Source organism: Opisthorchis viverrini, assembly GCF_000715545.1.
Source record: "Opisthorchis viverrini unplaced genomic scaffold opera_v5_17, whole genome shotgun sequence".
NCBI classification, from domain to species: Eukaryota; Metazoa; Platyhelminthes; class Trematoda; order Opisthorchiida; family Opisthorchiidae; genus Opisthorchis; species Opisthorchis viverrini.
In genome coordinates this window covers 1,334,090-1,353,288 of record NW_008751673.1, presented here as the reverse complement: position 1 = coordinate 1,353,288, position 19,199 = coordinate 1,334,090, and the positions used below count along the sequence as shown (strand labels likewise).

At 45.3% G+C, this 19,199-nt stretch overlaps 2 protein-coding genes across 2 annotated transcripts in view; one reads left to right on the top strand and one right to left on the bottom strand.

Moving 5' to 3' along the window:
• Positions 1-789: 789 nt before the first annotated feature.
• T265_01570 (hypothetical protein) lies at positions 790-13,477 on the top strand (the record flags this gene model as incomplete). The annotated part of the gene is made up of 8 exons (XM_009165629.1): positions 790-1,061; positions 3,695-3,983; positions 4,892-5,217; positions 6,048-6,188; positions 7,920-8,835; positions 9,478-9,540; positions 10,341-10,735; positions 12,682-13,477. The coding sequence occupies 8 exons, from the start codon at positions 790-792 to the stop codon at positions 13,475-13,477; spliced, it is 3,198 nt and encodes a 1,065-aa protein (XP_009163893.1).
• The window catches only part of T265_01569 (hypothetical protein), a gene marked incomplete at both ends in the record, with an annotated part of 44,357 nt that continues 38,364 nt past the window's right edge, over positions 13,207-19,199 (bottom strand). The window contains 4 exons of the mRNA XM_009165628.1: positions 13,207-13,801; positions 14,722-14,919; positions 16,608-16,843; positions 18,267-18,367. Coding sequence (XP_009163892.1) covers positions 13,628-13,801; positions 14,722-14,919; positions 16,608-16,843; positions 18,267-18,367 — 709 coding nt within the window. The remainder of the gene's footprint in view (positions 13,802-14,721; positions 14,920-16,607; positions 16,844-18,266; positions 18,368-19,199) is intronic.

Sequence of the window (19,199 nt, the reverse complement as noted above, 5' to 3'; positions counted from 1 at the left end):
GCATTGCGAATTTCCGGAACAGCGGAAATCGCTTGACAAAGTGGTGCCCACCCTTCAAACCAGCGCCGAATCCAAATAGACCACATCGCCGTCAGTTATCGGTGGCGAGGGTCGACCCCCCCCTGCCACTTCTTCTGGAACACCAACATGAACTCCGATCATGCACTTGTACGCTGGTGTTTTTCATTGCGCTCTTCAGGTGTACGGAAAGCGCGCACACCTCGCTTAGCCACTGAGAAGCTAGTAGACCCAGAAGTCAAACGAAACTATCAGAACCAGCTCCTCGAATGCCTGCCGGAAGGTACGGTGTCGGATATAAATGGCCACTGGGAAAAAATATCCAAAGCGCTACTCAAAGCCGGAATGTCGGCTTGCGGTACAACCCAGCCAACCTCATCCAAGCATTGGATCTCTGATAGGACCGTGTCTTTGCTGGAGACACGGAAACAGATTCCACCTGGCCGCCACCACAACTCCACCGGGCGCATTATTCGACGCCAGGTGAAAATGAGTGTCCGCTCAGACCGGGAAGCCTGGTGAACCCGAAAGGCCGAAGAAATGGAAGATGCAAAGAATGCTGGAAACGTGCGCAAGCTGTTCCACTTGATTCGTTCGACTGGTCCTCGAAAACCTCTTGTCAGCGAAATAATCAGGGACCAAAATGGCTCTGATATGCAGCAAAGCAGAACGTTTGGACCGCTGGGTGCAATACTTCGAGCAGCACTTCAGTTGGCCATCTGCAACCTCTAATCAGAATCCTGGCCTTCGACAGAAAGGTGGACCGAAAATATGGAGCCGCCTTTAGTCTCAGAAGTATTCGAATGTATTTCTCTACTCAAGCGTCATCGTGCTGCTGGTCCTAACGACCTTCCACCTGCTCTCTTCAAGGATGGCGGTGGATTCCGCAGCCAGTGCCTGTCTAGCCTATTTGGGTCCATCTGGGAGAAGGAGACCGTCCCAGACAACTGGGATGAATCGATAGTGGTACCCATTTTCAAAAAGGGTATTCGCAGTGAATGTAGAAACCACAGAGGTGTTGGCTTGACGCCTGTTGTGACACGGTTTCTGGTGTTCAGATAGGTACTCGGGCCGACTGACTTTCCACATATTGCGACATCTACACTAGCACTACATGTAAGACGCGGTTCCAAGGTCATCAAGCAGGACTTCGACCTTCTTTACGTGCTTAATCAGCGCCACATATACGGCCGACCAACACCCACAGTTTTTCTCGGCTTTAGAAAAACCTCCGACTCCAATGGCGTCGACTCGCCTAATTATCCTTCGCCAGGTGGGAAAGTCCATATGTTCGTTGATATTCGTCGCACTTTTATTCCCATGCCTCTGGTCGATTCAGGGTGCTGCCTAAAAGCATCCTTCCAACAAATAGAGTTCTTCGAGGTTTCCCACTTTTCCTTGTTCATTTTGTCATCGACGTATCAGGGAATGCACACTCTAAATGATCATGTATTTTGTTATCGGAACCACTTTTGCAAAGAGGTCATGGACTTGAAGTCTGCGAACGGTTTCGCTTTGTTTGATGCGCAGTGTTCTTGAAACAGGTTATTGGAGGTGGTTCTATGTTTCGGCATGTTTTGCACCTTCAAAGTGCAAAGTTTTATTTCAAGACTTCCCTTTGTTTTGTGTTTTTCTGAAGCTTCATATTGAAGAGGCTTTATGGCATCCTATACATTGGTTTTGTCGGCTTACAGGATCATTGGTCAAAGCACTAAAGTTTCACTACAATCCACCTTTCTTGCCGAAAACGCCATTATCGCATGGGCTGTGAGCGGCCTCTGTATGTTGCTTCGAGTGACAGATTTCGAATAGTGATGGGAAAGCAATATAACGGGTTTTAGTTGTTTGTAAGAACCAGCGTCTGCCAAAAGACGAGAATGCCACTATGAGGACTCTAGGCTTGCTAATTTGAATGCGCTTCATGAGCTCAGTAACTCTTGCTAATTTCTGCATAACAGTCCCCTTAACGAGCGATGCTCCCCAGGTTCTCTTCTCCCTGCACCTGCTGGGATATTTCTTGTTGAGGATGATTTAAATTGTTTTATCGACATTATTATCCACCAGTCAGCCAAACAGTTTAGTACCAGTACCAACAACGCACCATAAAGTGTTCATCGCACCCAGCTAGATAGTGTGCGGGCCGCTACGTTTCACACCAATCGAAGGAGCTGCTGCACTGAAACTCAATCGATCCCCTTTGTGATTTCTCCTCTTAGCTACCATACTTCTGCTGTCCATACGGTGCTGTCCGGATGGCAGAACACCTGATTTCGTTCCTGAGATAAAAAGGCCCGAGTCAGTTAACTATCTCTATACCAGTAGCTCGCATTGGCCTTGTTCTTCTGGTAATTTGGTCTGGAAAATGTTAGGCTGGATGTGATAGCTTATCTTTCAGTTGCAATGAAAAGATTGACTAACTGGGGGCAAATGCTCCTCGTGAAACATTTGCTTCAATTTGTGAAGCTTTCTGCAAGTTTGCGATACCCTGGTTGTAACCATTTCTATGTGTGCTAAAGTCATCTCTTCCAGTAGTACTACAGGTTCTGAAGCGTTGGTTATTAGGAGGGGGTGCACTGTACGGCAAATTCGTCAAAAAATCGCGACATTTTTGACATTAGATTGTGCAGGTTTTCTGACATCGACCATTTTATGTGATATGTGGGAGTCGGCGGTCGTCTCAAGTTTGGTGGTATCAACTGATTATCTAGATTCCCCAGTAGCAGGATAACATGTTCGCTGTAATCTCGCAGCCACCAGTGGTATTGCAAATAGGACTGTTATTTCCAGTGAGAGCGAATACCTCCGAGTTGCTTACCCCTTTGACTGTTGTTGTTTCCGAACGTCAATAACCTGTTAATCCAAGAGTGCCTGAGGACATGCCAGTTCCTCAGGGAAATTCACCGGCCCCGAATGCACTTCTGCGGTTACCGGACTTGGAATGAAGTAGTCCGGTCCAACAAGCACAATTCCTCGATGACCAGAATAGTAGTATGAACCGCCCGAATAGAAATTGTGGAAAGCTGAGAAATTAGTCTGCTAATGAACACCTTGGTAATGTGTCCAAGTATTGGTAGCTCGGGTGAGTTTATTGGTTGTTGATCAGGTGATCTGTTCACTTAGCTTGGTAATCGACTTGCAGACGTTTCGTCACCATACGAGGAGATATCATTAGTGCGCGGTTGGGTGGGTGAACACCTTATTGTCCAGAGTTTGCATAGCTGTATTGTGACTTTTGGGCACTCAAACAGATAGCATCTTTGAGCGCACTGTAATCCCCATTTGTGGCGCTGTCAAAACCAGTTGTTCGCAGCGTTCAGTCTTCCGAATCGGCATAGGCATAAGAAGTACCAGTTCGAAAAGTACATCAAGCAACCACACGTCGAAACTTAGGTCAACTGACTTAGATCATCAGACGAAAATTAAACAAGTAGCTTGGCAGCACAGCCTATAGAACGGAAGGCATGTAGTTACGTTCCATCCAAAAGAATAATAACCTCCAGGAATAGGATTTGTGACGGTCTTCGTTATTCTGAGTGTACGATTTAAGAAATCGGTAAAATCGATTGACACACTTTCCTGTCTGTGCGCATTTCTGACGAACAGTGGACGTTAAATTCAAGTAGGCTCAGGCTAGTCGGGAATTGATATTTCGATTCTATCACTCGTTTCGTTTCAGGTGGATTTCCGGAATCCAGTTTGTCGATGATCCGCGTGTCTGGGCCGCTTGCTTTCGGTTTCTTCTTAGCAAGCAGGTGAACAGAAGATACATCAATCCATCAACCTCCCATTTGTGGTCTGGTGATGCCCGGCGCATACCTAACGTTTCCATGCTTTTGTTATTCTACGGTACGACCACTGGTCCACCGGCTTGTTTTGAAGTTGACTGGGGATTCGATTTTGCGAGGACAACGCAGCTTCATGGAATTCGGCATCTTCACTCAACAATGGGTGATCCAGCCGCAGCGGTGAGTCCTCCCATGGTATAGACCTCATATTCGAGATGTGACCTTTCTTACACCAATGGGATTGTACATGCGCAGGAATCTGAAAACAACTTGCCTGTGTATTTTGTAACTAAATTCTCTTCATGGAACAACCAGTCTTATTCCAACATCTCCCATGTATTCGACTTCTGACCGATTTCGAAATGCACATGGTCCGCCATTGTTCAACAGAAAATTTTATACTGTAGTAGCGGCTGTCATTTGGTCCATTCCCCTTGACTAGTTACCACCACACGCACTGCGAATTCAAGGATGTACCCGTTAGGTATCACCATCCTAAGGTATTCTCCATGCGAATTTGAATAAAAAATTTCTTGCCAGTCGTCATCCATCCGTACTTAGAGCAACAAAATACACTACAAATAAGTTTTGTTTCTTGATCGGTTCTTTGTGTCTTCCACTGCGTTGTTTATCCGCTTTCCGAATCCTGAAACACAGTTGTTTGACTGGCGTGATTGCAATAGGTGGCTCCAGGATCCCGCTATCTCTTTTCCGTACTGGATCTAGATGGCTATCTGGTCGAAGCGATTGTTTTCATAATTACTTCTTGGACTGAAGTCCTTTCTGACGCTTTCATCGCGGTCGCCATATTCAAGACTTCCTTAGGTCAATTTAAGACTAAATGAGTGCAAATCTGGTCACGTTTATCTATGCGGAGCATTCATTTGATGTATCAATACATATTTTAAATCACAGTGCTGTGCGCTCGACAGAGATGCTCAGTAAAATACCTTCGCATACATCCTACTGAGTTGATATTCCAGTAATACGCGGCACCATACACGCTCACCGCCCGGTACGGTTACCCGAGTGTGTCGCTTTTATCATTTTAACTCCTGACGATTCTCATTTTGTTGCTTCTGGTGCAGGCCACAAAGTTCCATCAACCTTTCAATTTTTCAAAAGTACATTTCAACTTATACAAAGGAGTTGGGTGTGTTCAATCTTTGGGAACCCCGTGTTTCGACAGCAAGGAAATGTCCTTCTTTGATCTGAACCTGGCTCCCCAACACCTTTTATATGAAAATATAGAGGCTGCAGTTCGACCTTATCTCTCCCCGGTCAGCACACTACGACTTGAAGACGTTCCTTTGACGGCGTCCTTGGCTGGTCAGGAAGCTGAAAATTCGTATATTTCCCCGAGGGTCCCGACCGATTTGTCCAAGCAGCTCGAATATGACGATACTTTTTCACTGTAAGTTTATCCTGTACCCGGCCAGTTTCCCTAGTTTTGTATCATCGGTCGCCACACCGCACGTCCTGTCAGCGTGATGGTCCTCCGCCTTTCGGCACTTTCAGTATCACATTCGAATGGGGCCCAAAATCCATCCTTCATTGCTTTTTAACCTGAAAGACCAGTATTCCACCACCATACAACCATACTATAGCATTAAGACCGATACATTTCAAAGAGTTTTGGTAAACAATCCGTGGATTTGTTGCTGGGCAGCGTTTCGCTTTTGACACAAAAGCTTCGTCAAGCCATGTAAGTAAGTGAGTAGGTTGATTGGGTTTTAAGGCAGTCAGGGAACCAATCCGTGAGATTCCATATGACTAGCCGACGTGATCAGTGCTGGGTGTTCAGTCTGATGTTCCTATTTGTTGGTTAGTGGGATGACTAACATTTACGATAGACTGGTTTTATGGGGAGCATTCGTCTTCATGATGAACCCGGATTTTTCGTTCACGGATTTTGTCCACCTGTGTTCGTCAAAGGGCGTCGGGACAATTGGTTTGGGGATGGGGGTGGGGGTGGTTAGTTGGATATAACTCTATTTGGATTCTGTACTTTTAGACCCAGACCATTTCGCTGATAACTGAACACCACCTCGTGTCATCTCGGCTTATCTAAGGCTGCTCTCCACACGTTTGCAAGTTGTACCCCCTCTTCTTCATAAAGGAAACTACTCACAATGTTGCTGAAAACTCTTCTACCCCCTCTATTCTATTTACGCTGGGATGCTTGGTGATTTCCACCGCCTCGGCCACCAGTCGCTGTAGTGTGAATCTTAAACTCCGTCTCAGGATGTCCACAATTTATAAATCTGTCCTATGCCCAGTGTCTAGCACATGCCCCGCCATTGCCAAATCTTTGACTATCGCCTGCTATTCATCTACGTTTCTCAGTGGTCTATTAATGAAACGTTTATGCTCACCAATTTTGATGTGCAATTCCCTGACTAGTTCGGCAGAGTGGCGTTTCCTATTCACACACAACAGACGTCCCTAACTGTTACAGCTCGAACCTTAAGGGGGGAAACTGTCATGAACCTGGACGACTAACAAATTCGGTCGGCAGACCAGAGTACCATGTCGTGTCTGTCCCCTCCGTTTCAAGCATTCAGAAGCAGACTTGCATGATTCAGCAACCTTTCACAAGCATACTATTTAATACATTAATTTCTCAATGCATGGGGTCTTATTAATTTTAACTTCACGCGTCACATTCTTTCCCAGCAGGCAATCAGTTCGTGGCTTGGATTGTTTTATTTTTGAAACTCTAATGTATTTCGGGATTGTTGCTGTACCTGTACGAACCGTTACTGCTGTGGTGCAGCATTTTGGAATTCGCTATTCGGATTCACACTACACCTTATTCGACATCTGTTGCTTCGTATGGTCGCAGTCACCTGTCGTACTGACATTACTTATGTTACTCTTCGCGGTTTTTGAGGACTGGCTGTGAACTCCAGTTTGAACATCACGCACTCATTGAGAAAGGGTCACCAAGTGATGATACATGACCCGAGATTTTTGCCATCAGTTACAAGCAAAGAGTACGGGTGATAGAGGAAATTGTGAAGTTAGTGCTGTAGTGGACAGGCGTCAAGGTCAGCCCAACGACGATCACGTTTATTGCGTTTGGTGTCGCCCGAGACTGTACGAACAAGTGTCAGAGTACGTGCGGGTGGATCCGGAAACCATATTGAAATCCACTCATATTGTTTGGTCGAAGTGGTCATTCTAACGTTCAGAAGACTATAGAAACAAGTATACAATAAAGGAAGCTGAAAACTCGTTTGAACTTATGCCGGTGTTAGCATGATACTCGAACAAATCCAAGCGTCTTTCGCACGATTCTACTTAAAGGGCTGAGGATAACCTTTCGATCGTCCGCGACCACTTTCACCATTTCCAGACTCATCAGGTAGTCATCGAAAGTGGTAGTAGGCTTTGAAATAATTATCATCAAGTAATAAGGTATCAAACACCATGTAGCGATTGTAGTTTCCATAAGAGCAAAGGAAACAACGTAGAAAGTTGTCCATGCAAAAGCTATTCGGGATGTCACGACTGATTAGATTTAATGCACTCCCTTATGAGGTTACTGTTATTGGGTCCGCTGGTTCTGAATGGTTACCTGAAACGGATCAGTCATACAACAGTCGACATGTTGTTCACCAAAATTGCCAGCCACTTCCAGTCAAAGCTGAAGTTGCGTTCGCTTGACTAGTGTCTTCGCACATCCTAACGTGGCCGGACCACACCAGAGCAGTTGTACGTTCGGAGGAAACCTTTTGAAACCGTGTGCACATTATAGACGTTGATTAAAGCTGCTTCCGAGATCACTTGCGAACGTAACTAAAAGTGAAACCGTTCTGCTTTGGCTCCCAACTTTCTGACGCACGCTACAATATGGGTACAGGTTTTCGAAGGAAGCTACACTTCGTTCATTTGGAACGATGTGCACTACATTGTGGGTATTTGCTTGTATGCGGTCTTTTAGGTAGCACTCAACCAATGGGAGGATTTCCTCCACAGTCTTTAGTTGTTATCATTTCCAGTTGGCATTTTCCGGGGAGAAATCGTCCCGTTTATGCCTCCTTTGAAGGCTTCAACGGCAAAGACTAGGCTGTCAAAACCTCCGTTCATACTCCCTCATTTGTGCTTCTGCAGCCCTGTCACCCAATTCAACGTCCCAGATGCCTCCTTATTATTCGAGGAGGGTGTGACAACTTCCACTTGTGAACTGATGCAGTCTTCACTTTCTCAAAGTGACACCCAGTTAATTGCGTTACAAACTTCGTTACAATGTTCCAATGATGCTATTCCTAGACAGCCTCCTGGTTCATCTTCAGTTCAACGGTCATCTACCAATGAACTTCATCTGCCTCTGCTTGAAAAGAAACCACTTCCCACAATCTGTGAAGATGACGTTCTGACGGCATATGATCCCGCTCGTTATCGTGTAGAAACAGAACATCAAAATTCGAAGCTATCAGTTGAACCATCCGATTCGTCGACCCATCGCGAAAAGAAGCGAAAATCACATAAATCCACTCCGACCGTCTTACATTCCTTATTGGCAACGCTTCCTCCGTCTCAACTGAAACGGTTGGAACAAATCATTTGCACTCTGCTTGATAAGTCCAGTGACGGACAGGCAAAGAAAACGGAGGCTGTTTCAAGATCGGCGGGGTGTGAGCAGGCTACTGAAATGCTACACAATAATGTCCAAGCGGTTGATGTTGCAGTAAACACGACACAATTATACGTCAAGCCAATCCCACAAATCGAGACCGGCAGCGTCACCCCAGCGGAGAATGGTAAGTGCAGTTCGTGCCTCGTATGGCTGCAACACTTGTTGACAGTGCGCCTGATTTGTGTTTCCCCTCATTTGACAGCCACCCAGCAGTTGAAAAGGACTGACAATGCCTCTCCTGGAATTTCAACGACTTGCTCTGACCATGTCAAACATGTTCGGCCAACGGGAGCGGACGTTTCGAGCAATCCTGTTCATGGAGCTACTAGACCGACGCTCGGGGATTTCGCATCTCTCCTAAGCTTGCCGCACAGTGACACTAAACAGGCGGTAAGATTATTGATATTTTCGTTACTATCATGGGACCAATCGTAGCATCCGATGTTCAGCTGTTGGACGATCCGTTAGAGTTAAGGGGAGAACATCTATCAGTCGAACGGAAAACCCGTCGGCTCGCTCTCAGAATCTGGTATCTCAATCAATATGTGACATTGTACATGCCAAGACCACTGCACGTTGGGGTGAGACAGAACACGGCATGCTACCTCAGGAATTTCAGTCTTTTTTAATTTGAGGCTCAGGTTGAGCAGGCAATCATTCATATCTCCTTCGAATTTAATAACCGTCCAGCTGTAGCGCCCTTTCGGTGCCTAGCTGTCATGCCACACGAATAAGGCAAGAGGGCTGGGATACTGTCAGGTGGCCCAAGCCTAGACGGGAAGTCGAGTGGCCGAGGTCGGGTTCGAACCACGGACCTTCCGGTCAGTAGATTCGCGCTCCAATCGCTTGATCCATCTCGCCCCCAAATTTACTAACACGCTACCAAGTTTCTATTAATGTGAATGACCTCACTTGGATCGGATTCGCTCATATTATGAGCATTTGTGGGTCAGCATCATCAACAGATGTTCATTTTCGCCACATGTGCACGTCATTAACTTAGTCGTTATTTCTTCGTGTGCATTTCTTTAGTCTAACTCTTCACCACCTGGAAAACATGGTTCTGGAGTGCCAGATCGCTATTCAAATCTGTTGGTGAGTTTCCTCGACTTTTTTTTTATTTCAGTATACTTTACTTACCGTCAACAGATCTGCTCTATTTGGGCAACACTGCTCATGCTAGTGTCTTGTGTTGTTTCCAAATTAGAGGACTCTAGTTTGGAGCATCGGACACACTCATCTTCCAAACTCCATTAGTACCTGAAGTAGTCACTTCTTTTCCGGGAATCCGTTGTTTATGGGATGATGTACTTCTATGAGCTCATGTTCTATCATTACAAATAGGTGGCCGAATCTCTGTTAGTCCTCAGTGAAACTAATCGAATGTTTGTAGATGGACGCTTCAGGACCTTGTCCTTGGGTTCACGCACCAGCCGACCGGTTGGTGCATCTGGTGAATTTCAGTGAGGTGTGAAACTTAGTTGAAATCAACTGTTTGGGCGTATCTAGACGACCATCGTAGTCAGAATGTTTCATCCGCTCCCCGCGGAAGACCGATCGCTGTAAGCAGCAAAGCAGTGAGTGGCATCGTTCGGGTAGCGGCGCCTTCGAACAAATGATCGACTACCCAATGTCGAATAGAATCAAGACAGCATTGACAAGAGGTTTCGCTCTGCTTTCACTACCCGAAAGAGTCATATCCGCATGGGCCCGTGAATTGTGTATTTTATGTGAACAGTCAGTTGACTTCCTGTGGCTTTCCGAATTTAATATGCAAGAAGGTCGGTTTACTTTACCTCTGCGCTGCAGACCACCAATGGGAACTGCGTACGATCTTTTTCATCGAAATCTGATATACTACATAACTCGCCTTGTCTTTCTTTTCGTTATTGCAGGCAAGCATACAAGCTGTTTTGGACAGACAATCAAAATCTGGAGCAAAACACGAGCGAAACCGCTCCATCAGCAGCGATTCCAACCTTCCGAAAGCATATGATTTAAGGCCACAAACAGATTTCGGCGGAAGCGTATGTGACTATCCTCTGAACATCCGCAGCAGCAGCATCAGTACAACTCGTGTGAATGGGCAACAGAAACCAGTGAGCGAACAAGATGAAATTCCTCTGAGCAATGCATTACTATCCAATAAACGCGTTGCTTACTGGCTCCATTCTGATATGGAACCACACCCGCCTCTACCAAGAAATGAGGGCGACGATTCTAAAACCACTCAACTCTCAGATACCTTGCTGGATAGTCACTTGATAACCGGTCGCTATGCAAATGCCACGTAAGTATACTTGGATCTGGGCCCCTGCAAGTGAACTTTAGTCAAATTAGTGATTTTCGCAATTTCCAGTGAGTTATTAGTGTCACTCTATTTAGAGTTGCCTAACAGAAAAAAGGTTTAAAGGAAGCAAACGATAGGGGATGACTCAACTGGTTATTCTGAGTCGAGAACACATGTGGAGAAAGGTTGTTAGGTTTGGATTATGTGCACAACATTGCTACGTTATCTAACGGCTATGGGAAGCAGTACCGTGTCGTTTCGGCATGCAGTTCCATTTTCAAAGTGCGAGGTCTTGCTTCAGGAATTCCCACTCCCATGAAACCCCTTGAAAATGCATTATCAGGAGCTTGAGCTTGTTGATAGGTTCGCCTATCTTAGCAGCTGCCGTGACTGCACTATGCTAGATGAAGTCACTGTACGCATCATCGAGGCACGAACAATAGCTGCCGAGTTTGAGTCACTGAGGCTAATGAACGGCGTCAACAAAACGACCATCAAAACAGTCCTGCTCTGTGGCTATGAAACTTGGTGCCTCAGATCTGGAGGCCCAAAACGTCTTGAGATATTTGATCACCATTGCTTTCGCATTATGAGCGTCGTTAACTGACGATAGCACCGACGGAATGAAACGGTCCGTAAGGGGGTGTTGGACAATGAGACGGATTCGCTGGAATAGCAGATACGATTTGGCGTGTAGTGCGTACGCCCGACTGCCGTCTACCGAAAGAAGCCATGTTTTCCACTCCAAACCGTTGTTGGCGAGAATTCCACTGGGGATAGGCCATGACGTGGCAACGCGAAATGAAAGCCCGTATTGCGGTATTTTCGCGCCCATAGAATATTGAGCGCAACCATTCTCAGTGACAAGCCGGCTTTTACTCCCTAGTCAGATGGCCCAGATACAGCTTGCCTGTCGGTGTGTGCTGGACTTGTGTTCGATGTGATTCGCAAAGGAAGTTTGGTCAATCGCGCTGATGGTGTGTTGCTCCAACTTAATTTCAGTGGTTTTGAGGTATAGGCACCTCGCACTTAGATCTTTTCTTTAGAGACATAGGGCTTTCTGCACCAAGTCCCCACTTCTATCCTTTCTCCTTTCACAGAGCCCTACTGCATGGCCGTGAAGCAACCACTCATACTACTGGCTTGTTGACTTCCACGATGGTGATGACGACAGCCTAACCTGTGCAGTAAGAAATACTAAGCAAACTTCATGTGGTGAAAGACCAAGAAAGTTCCCGAAAGAGCGTCCTCAACACTTAATCAGGTTATCGTTTCTTGTTGAAAAAAACAGGGCTGTTACGGACTAAAGGACAAATGTAAAGTAGTTTATATATATAAATGTATGTCTGATTTTTAAGCTTGGTGATGTTCGTTGAGATGAGCATTAGTTCATGGATCATCCTTGTCGGTTAGACGAAGTCCACAAAACCGCTATTAAAAGGATAGTCTGTAATTGGCATGAGCGTTTTTAGTTCCCGTGGGATTAATCCGTGTATTATTAAACTTCTCACATCATTAGTTTTTCCTAAGTCAATCGCTCCACCTAGCATACCTATTGTTTGATCAAACTCTAGTTGACTCCAAACTATTTCGGTTACTGGGATGGGTGGACATCAATCTCCGGTTGTCGTAATGCATGCGCCTGAGATAGATCGTCCCCAAACTGAGTGCACCAATAGACAATAAGGTATGAACTGACCGCTCGTTCTCCGTTATTTCACCACGTGCGTAGATCGATCCAATCCATGGGTGTCCACCTCAAAGCTTTAGGTTGTAATAATGTGCTGAACATCTAAGCATACCTTGATTAACGTTCACAGGGACACTATATTTGCGATCATAGCTCTATACCACTTCCTGTTTTGTCACATCCTGAAACACGTGTTTCGAGCTATCTGTGATTAGACAAAATTGCATTTCCACAAAAATCCCCATTCTTGTTTCAGATGCTTGTCAGAAAACAATTCCAAATGCACCCTGTCATCGAGCCTGATAAATGCAAACCTATGTGACTATCACTTGGCCAGTGATCAAGAAGTGACCCATGCACAACTTAGCATCGTTTCAGCACAAGCCGATCAACAAATGGATAGTCAAATAACGACAGAAACCGATCAGAGTTTGTTTTTAGCTGCTCTGGTGGAAAAGTATTTGGGACTGAAAATCGAGTCGCCCAAGAAGACAGCATCGGACAGAGACAGAAGGCGTACCGAAGATGATTCTGTGGATTCCCTGACAGTAACGAGGTATGGTGGACTTAATCCAACAGATATGAGCTTGGCTACACAATGTTACTTGGAAAGACACGGAATACTGGATACAAAACAGGAGTCGGCGAGAAGCAAAAAGGCGTTTTACAGCAGTACGCCGCTTGGCGGACCGTCGCTGGTCGGTCTAAACGCGGAGACGGAGAGGAATGCTCATCGAAACGAGCCTCATCTGTGTCCACCAATAAAACAAAGCCCAGAAGTATTCCACTTCCCCGTAAATACTGTGCCTAACATCCTTGATGGTTTATGCTTGGAACGTTCACCTCTCGCAGATCCGCAGACTAAATGTGTCCCAAACACAAATTTATTTCCCACGCTTAGTGAAACGTCTCAGTTCTCAACCGGAACCTGTGTCGTAGTGGGACCTACAACTCGAACGAAACCGACTGCTGACCAACGATCGGTTGGTGACAGTGAGCACGGTCGCATCCTCGATATCGAGCGATTGCGCGCACTCCCAAAGCTTCTGTGATTGTATATTTGTTAACTTTGTCCTAGTTTTCGTACAGAACCAATAACTGTCCAAAGTGGGTGTAAATACAGATATATTGCTGCGTAAATCTTATGATATCCTGAGCTTAGAAAAGAAAATGATACATAAATATGACAGACAGAAAACCGTTTAATATAGGTCGTCTTCATTTTGCATCTGTCCTCCATCTTGATTTTTTATCTGTTCCTGACTTTTGTACATTTCATACACCTGTTGTGCGGTGGTAGCATCCTCAGGCTTCTTGTCATCACGAATGCGCACGAAACGCGGAAAACGCAGTGAAATACCCTTTTCGGGGTCGGCCTGAAAAAGAAGAGGCAAACGCTGACATCGTGGAATAAAAATATGAGAGGAAGTTGAAACATGACCAGTTTTCCCTGATGCAGGAGGGGCAATTTGAAGACCACAAGATGCCTTCATCATTCGTGATTGTACAACACCTTCACGTATGCCGAATTTTTCATTCTCATGATGGGGTCACTGCAACGAAAACCTGTCTTACACTTCGGGTAAGCAACATTAAGGCAGATACCATTAGTTTACCTTGAGGCAAGCAACAGGGTATCCATAGAGAGACATCAGGGAAAAATCCGCAGTGGAATTACCGCAAAAGGAGTCTGTTCACATGTCAAAAAAAGATATCTGGTTCTCGTCTGCTGAGCAATAGGTCCTACTACATCAGATCTATTTCTGCGAAGGGGCCCATCATCCAGCCGAATATTTTTGGTTGAATTGTATCATGCACTTTGGTTTCAAGTGGAACGATCACGATCAGCCGCTTCTTTCGTTCTGAACAGCTTCTATTAGGCCGCATACCAGCATAAGCAGATATATTCTGGACCCGATGGGCTCGTGTGAGTTGCAGGAACTGATCACGCTTTCTTTGCAAAGTCTGACAATTATGGACTTCGTGAATAATGAAGACAAAAACTCGACTATACGTAATTGACCTAAATAAATTAATAGCTTATTAGAACTAGCCATCCTTGCGTATTTGAGTAGCCTTCTTAATGTTAGACTACTAACGTGCAATATAGCTCTGAGATCACCTACACTTATTCTAATGTGGATTTCATCCGTAGGGGAACAGGCAAACAGGTTGAACATGAAGTGCATGTTCACAGGAAATAATCTACATTCGTGGAATCATTGAATGTAGCTCAGCAGTTGCGTGTGTCACTGGCATAATCATATGGACGTCAAGAACGTTAAAAATTAATTACCAGACCAGCGGCCGCTTTGTGTGCTGGCGATATGCTCAAATCGGCCGCTTTCACTTCCCAAACTTGGGTTGGTTCGAACCAATGATCTGGAACCAGACCCGGAGCGAATTGGTAATATGCTTTGGCCTTATCCACGATGTAGTCTTTGAAATATGACGAAAACTTTGCCAGATCTTCGTCTGTCATACCAGTGCCGATCTGCAAAATAATAAAGAAACGATAATTCTCATGATTACGAGTCTTAGTCTGATGAAAGCGGACTCTACTAAGATGTTTTCCAACTCCAGCATAGCACAATTTTCTACGGAAGATCTTCCAGGTATAATGTTCACACATTCATGGGTTACTGGAAAGCTGTGCCCGTACACTCCCGCCGTCGTGTAAAGTTTTATTGGCATACAGGCAAATGAAAACCTAGACACATGGATTCCAAGGAACTAACAAGCTTAGGGGTATCATGTACATTGAGCTGCTAGTCTATGGCCTATGAGGCCTTCAGTCATGAAGCGCGTTCTTGTATTCAGTGGTCCTGGTCACCGAGAACAGAACAGCAACACAGCATACGAAATCACGTACGGGTGCTAAGTTGAAGTAGTGAGCTCGATCGCGTGACTACCAGTGTTATGGACATTTCCAGAGGATCTGCAGCCGCCGGTTGAGTGTCAGATGACATTTACCGACTTGTGTAGGTCCATGGTGAGTGGTTATTTCACATAAACGTTCTTTGGCATAGCCGAACCTAAGGATTTGGTGTATGGAAAAATTCTCATGACATCACCAAAGCAGCATGACGAGGTGAACTCTTCCTCAGGCTCAAACATACATTGGGTAGAAAGAATCAACCGAAAGAGTACCGGGTTCAACCAGGTTAAAAATCCGTCAAATGGTCAGGGCATTCGCCAAGACTGGTAATGTTTGAGAGTAACGTGAGATTACGGCGTGACTGTGTGGCCAACAGTATCCGTACGTTGATTCTGAGTAAGAGGCTGAGGTTGGTGAATACGTATATCGGCTTTACCTGTGAAGAACCTGTTCTTTGTGAAGCTTCATCAAGGAAGCACAAGAAGACATGATCCAGGATTTAAGCCAATTCTGAAAGTACCGGCAAATATAGGCCCCAACATTGTATTCAGACAGACGACAGACACTGGCAGCCAACCGGATGTCCATTGGATGCGTGACGCAGCACCCACCATTGAACACAAGTTGCCTTGTCTCTGTACTTAATGCCTTATGTGTTTCCGTCGATTTCATCCACCAACACTGACAATGAAAGCAGTATTAAACACCCGCTGTTCACTGGCGCAAAACGGCGGTACTTTATCAGAGACCTGTCATATAGGAAAATAAATTGAATTCCGAGGCAGTAAGTATTTCACGTGACCACTCTTCCTCCACAAACCTGAAGATGGGGCAACGGTACCAACCTACTCACAGGCATTCTTGTGCGTTAAGCAGAGAAGGAAGAAATCCTTATAAGGCTTTCGTATGTTCCTGCTAATTAGACATTGCTGCAAAACAGCGCGGTCGACTATATCGACAATGCAAGGCGCGGGGGTTGGCCGCTGCGCAAGGTGTTACATAGGTGAAAATATGGCTGGTGTGTCCGAGAACTGATTGAAATCGGATTTCTCTACGGTCGTGGGACGTATGATCACGCTAGAACCGGTCAAAGTCAGCAATGCGGATAAACATAAAGCTTGAAAACATTCGGCTGCTTGGGTACACTCGAAAATCCAAAAAACGATGCACCTGATTCCATCCAGCGCTTGACGCAGGACACTTTGCGGTGGGTGAGAATGTCGAAACGCCATAACGCACTCAACAGAAAGACAAAGATTGAATGGCGAAAACTTCGTATGAAAATCTGCAAAGGACAAGCTCACTTTACAAATGGTCTGGTACTCTTCGGACTCCGCATCGTAGCAAGCCAGTAGAAATCCACCGTATCGTCCAGCTCTTTTACCAGATCCATGAAATCCACCAATAACCACAAGATCTAGCGTATCGCCCACATTGTCCAAATAGTCCTTCTTCAATTTAAGCCAGTTGTGTGAGCGCTTGGCAATTTCATAGGTGGAATTCCGATCCAAAGTTTTGACCATCAATCCTTCGCAGTTACCTTGGACCAAAAAGGGAGACATAATGAATCCATGCAGTCGATTGGTTGGACAAGCACATGCAAGGTTTTGTCTTGAAAAACAGCAGTGTCAAGAAGTTACAGCTGACTAGATTGTGAACGTGGTCAGACCGTGTTGCTCGCGCATCCTGTTTGGCAACATACTACACGCTAATTTGCTAAAACAAACGGGAGGCGAATATTCATGCGTAATGAACGACAGACTACCTCTGTGTGGTAGTTAGGATCAGGCCGACCCACTCTATCTTCAATGACATGGAATTCACAGCTGGTTATTCAAGGCGCACAATCGCTTGATGAGCTCGCACATTTGTACCAGCTTACCTCTGAAGATAGCATCAATCGGCGAACCAGTCACTGAGGAGATATACTACCGAGACCAGTTAGCAAGTGTAAATGGATATCATTAGGCCAGTCATAACAGACGCATGTTCATAATTTATTAGACAACTGAGTTCTGTCTGTCACTGTCTACTAAGTTACCGCATCGAGCGAGGTCACATTCAGACGTTTTGTTTACTCGGTGGAAAAGTATCACGGGTCTGGAAGCCCTACCGACTATCCTGAGTCCAGTGTCCGCTTTTTACTTATAGTGGAACCATAATGGTTATGTATGGATAGGTTAGGTGCCGGAAACAATCCAGTGCGCTCGATATGTATGAGCGTGTCTCTCCTTAAACCCTCATTTGTTCTATCTAAAATGGAATCGGTGGTAAAACTCGGAATGAAAAAGATCGTCTTCTCATCCGCACATGAAAGACGTTACCGTCAGGTGGATTTTTCATCCGCTCATGCGTTCGGTTTTACACATACACAGCAACTATTTTTATGCTAATACCCACCAGTTCATGTTGACAATCCTGCGGATGAGCCAGTGTTCAACTCTGAATTCATTTCACCAGAAAGGAAGTGAGGGTAAGGGTTTCTATATAAGAATGGCCGTTCAACAGACCTATAGAAATGACTACCAAACGTTGGTTCCGATATATCTTTGAGTGATAGAGTCGCCGTTTCAGCTGTGCCAATCCGACCTAGTAGGAACGCGCGGTTGGTTGTTTTACTGTACTGTCTTCGGAAACGTTGGTCCTAAATGCAGCTACACCTGCGTCCTTGGAAGGAACTACAAGTTATCACGTCATTTTCGAGATCCAGTGTTAAGTACGAGCAGCTGTAGATATATAAACAGATCAGACGGGAAGAACAAATCTTTTGATGAACGGTTTCGACCAGAGTAAGTGATGTAAAGTGCACTCTCAACTACTTTGCCTCGCAGTATCTGCTCCATACGCTCTGAGAAGCTGCAACTCGTCCTCTGTCTCGCGATTGAGTTACATCCACAAAACAGCAAGGGAGTGCGGAAAGGATGTGAATAACGACTTCGTTAATGAGTGGAACTTATTCTCACCTTTGATTGACTCTTCAAGGAATGACGCGATCTGTTCAGTGTCTGACGAGTCCAGGGAAGTCGCGAGCATGAATTCACCGTGTATCTGAGAAAACGTTTCTCTATGGATGGTAATATGGAGAAGGGAAAGATGCATCAGCACTCCAGTTCAGTAACCCAACCGCGCATCCTATATGGTTCGAGCGGCCGACAATAGACGCTGACAACATTTAAAGAGACCCGATAGGGGAGAATGGCGCCGAACAATAGGTAGCAATTTATATGCCTTGAAGAACCCAAACCAACCCAACTCAGAACCTACGGCATACTCAAAAACCGCAGCCAGATCCGACAAAACATTTAAGGAAAACAGATCTATTCATATTAAAAAGCGCAAGTTATCGGGAACCGTTAGAATTATTAAGCTACAGTAGGCCAGTATCAACCTTTACTCTCATGAAATGGGGCGGCGAAGCGGAGCAGAACGACATTAAACAACTGTGTGGAGAAGATTCACTGTGGTTCACAACCAAACAGGCTTCGTGGACTACCAAAATTGCACATAGCCCGATTATTCGTAGACCACATTGCCTGAACTGCCTATGTTATTTCAGGGTACTTGATGGTCTTATCACCGTGTCCAGATTATGAATGAAAAACGGCTGAGTTTAGAACATTTCAATGTGTGCAGTAAATTTAGGTTATTGAAGACCGGTACGTGCGGATGAATGAGCTTCGCACAAGTGGGTAGCGACTAATCCTGACAAAGTTAGACAGGATTTCACACGCCTTTGCAATTCATTTGGGACATTGAAACACTAAGGCGATTATGCACCAGACTGTTGCTAGTGCACTCGACCGCTTTTCCATCTCACGGAAACAGTGAAAGCCTTCGGGTGGTTACAACATCGCACTTTCCGGATGGTGAACTTCAACAGAAACTCGGAGCCTGAT